Source organism: Gossypium hirsutum, chromosome D08 (genome assembly GCF_007990345.1).
Source record: "Gossypium hirsutum isolate 1008001.06 chromosome D08, Gossypium_hirsutum_v2.1, whole genome shotgun sequence".
Taxonomy (NCBI): domain Eukaryota; kingdom Viridiplantae; phylum Streptophyta; class Magnoliopsida; order Malvales; family Malvaceae; genus Gossypium; species Gossypium hirsutum.
This window is the reverse complement of record NC_053444.1, coordinates 61,428,151-61,430,747: the sequence shown is the minus strand read 5'-3', so window position 1 is coordinate 61,430,747 and position 2,597 is coordinate 61,428,151. Positions and strand designations below refer to the sequence as shown.

Here is a 2,597-nt window from a genome sequence, read left to right as displayed (position 1 = left end):
CACTCTAAAATTTTATTAACGCTATCTTTTTTTATAACACGCCAAATCCAAATACCAATGCGATAAGTATACATATTTACATTTTAATCTACATGTTATAAATATCTTTCATGTTGATCTAAATTATTTAACGCCTAAATTATTAATTAGATTGATGAAATGGTTTTATTGATATAATATGAATATTTTAAAGTAAATGGATGAATTTAACATTTGAACAATAATTTGAGTATGTCTAAGATGATCTAATATGGAAAAGGTTTTCCACCATTGCAATGTCTTATACACCATCAATCAACGAGATTATGAGTAATGTCGTAAGAATCAAATTGATGATCGATTTGCTCGAACTAGCATGAAGAAAAAACATCACAAGCAAAATCTTCTTAGAACATGAAGTATAAACATATAAGTTACATAAAACTTGCTTCAGAGACCCATTGAAACATATTAAGAACTCAACATTACATGTTACAATTAGCACTACACAACTTGTAACTAAAACACCATAAGTGAATTATGAAAGCTTTGTTGAAGTATATATGTCGGCTATATAGTTAAGTAGATTATTTACAGTTATTCAAAGATGGAATTCTGAGACAAATCCAAGTTAATTCAAGTCCGAGTTAATAAACCCTTTTATCTCATTCATGAGGCAATAGAAATGGTCATTATTAGGCAAGAAATAGAACCCAATGGTGGCCTTGTCTAGGTAAAGAAGCTTCACTTGTTGCCCACATTTTTCAAGTCCTTTAACATAGGCCAATTGCCAATCTTGAATCAAATCCAAGCCGGCGACGACGATGAGACTCTTCGGGAACTCGAGCCCGTCGAGGGTTCGACCTCTCGGGCCGAATGGATTACACGCGGGGTGGTCTCGATCTTCGCCTTCAGGTAAATAAGCCCTCCAATACCAATCACGGTCTTGTAATGTGACGAAGTACTTCCCATCTAATCTTTTCTCTGACTCTGTTCTACTTTGCCCACCAAACAATGGGTGAAGGAGGATGTTGCCTAATACTTCAACGCCGGCCTCGGCGGCCATGACGGCCACATTGTGAGCTATGTTACCGCCGGAACTGTCTCCGGCTAAGTAAACGTGGACTTTTGAGTCTTTTCCACTTTGAAGCCAAGTTCTTGATTTAACCCACTTAAGAGCTGCCCAACCATCGTCGTAAGCACAAGGGAACCTATGCTCGGGTGATCGGCGGTAATCCACCGACACAACGACGGCTTTACAAACATTAACAAGGCGGCGGCAAAAGGTGTCGTAGATGGCACTATTGGCGGAGGAATGAGTGAAGCTTCCGCCATGGAAGAAGACTATGACCGGAACAACCTCGGTGGCGCTCAATGGTTTTTCAAGGTCCACAATGCGCCATCGAGACTCGATCCGAGACGATGGTTGATAAACCCGGTTGAGAAGGCCGGTGGCTCCGTCGACATGGTCTAAAGAAAAAACCCCATCAACGGGGTTTATATTGGCGGGGACTTTCCGGTCAAGGTACTCCGATAGGTCCCTGTCGAACGTTCCATCGGGTCGGCGTTGAAGATTATATGCTACTTTAAAATTGGAAATCAGTACCCATGTATTCAATGGAACAACCCTCTACAAAAAAAAAACATATAAATCAAAGAATTTCAAATGAACCCAAAAGAGAAAATGAAAGAAAAAAATACCCTTGATTCATTGAGGTTGACTTCATTTCTACCAGCCATGGATCAACAAAACCCAGACTCAAAATGAAAAATTTTTAAAACCCCATCTAAGGAAAATGAAAAATTCTCTTCTTTGTACTTGAGTCCTTTAACCCTTTCTTTTTTTCTGATTGATTCCTCGTTTGTTTGTTTGTTTGTTTTTCTTTTTGAAGATGAGACACTTCCTTGCTGCAACAAGGAACCAGAGATTAAAATAACAAGAAAAGAAAGACAAAAAAGAGAAAAAGACCTCGGACGCTGCTTCAAAGAGATGTAAAGAAAGAGATAGAAAGCTAAGAGCCTAATAAGTAATAAATATGTATTTATATCGAGAGAGACAATGGAAATGTTTCTTTTGTTTTTGAAGAGTCAAAAAGGTCGCGAGAGGAAGACGATAGACACGACAAAATGGGGCGGCCCTATTGTACTGTTTATGTGGGTCCTACGTCCCTACGCTTTTTTGGGTAAATTTCATTCTAGGTGATTAAATTATTAGTAAGTTTATGTTTTGATCACTTAACTTTAAAAAGTTATAAAATAGTCACTGAACTATTTGAAAGTTTTTCATTTTAAATCACTGCATTGTTACAATTGTAGTTATATGATCTTCTCTATTTGCACCGCCTACACCAATCAAAAGCTCTCATTCTCTTTTTTTTCTACAATTTAGCTTTTTCTCATTAAACTACTTTAAGCATCATGAATATGTCAACCAAAATCCAAATAGTTTTTTCGCTAATATCTTATCCTAATTGTCAAATTGATTTAGATCTAATGTATGTTTTTCTACTCATTGATGGGTAGGGGTGAGTGTTCGATTGAATCGAGTGAAAAAATTTCAAGTTAATCGAGTTGACAAGTCCTATTTTATCATCCTAACTCGATTTGAATTTTTTTCG

The 2,597-nt window shown here is 37.1% G+C and overlaps 1 protein-coding gene across 1 annotated transcript; it reads right to left on the bottom strand.

Annotated features, from left to right (window-relative positions):
• Positions 1-369: 369 nt before the first annotated feature.
• Positions 370-2,089, bottom strand: LOC107943945 (gibberellin receptor GID1B). Its single transcript, XM_016877762.2, has 2 exons — positions 1,681-2,089; positions 370-1,609 (listed from the first exon to the last, which is right to left on the bottom strand). The coding sequence occupies exons 1-2, from the start codon at positions 1,717-1,719 to the stop codon at positions 611-613; spliced, it is 1,038 nt and encodes a 345-aa protein (XP_016733251.1). The 5' UTR covers positions 1,720-2,089; the 3' UTR covers positions 370-610.
• Positions 2,090-2,597: the final 508 nt, after the last annotated feature.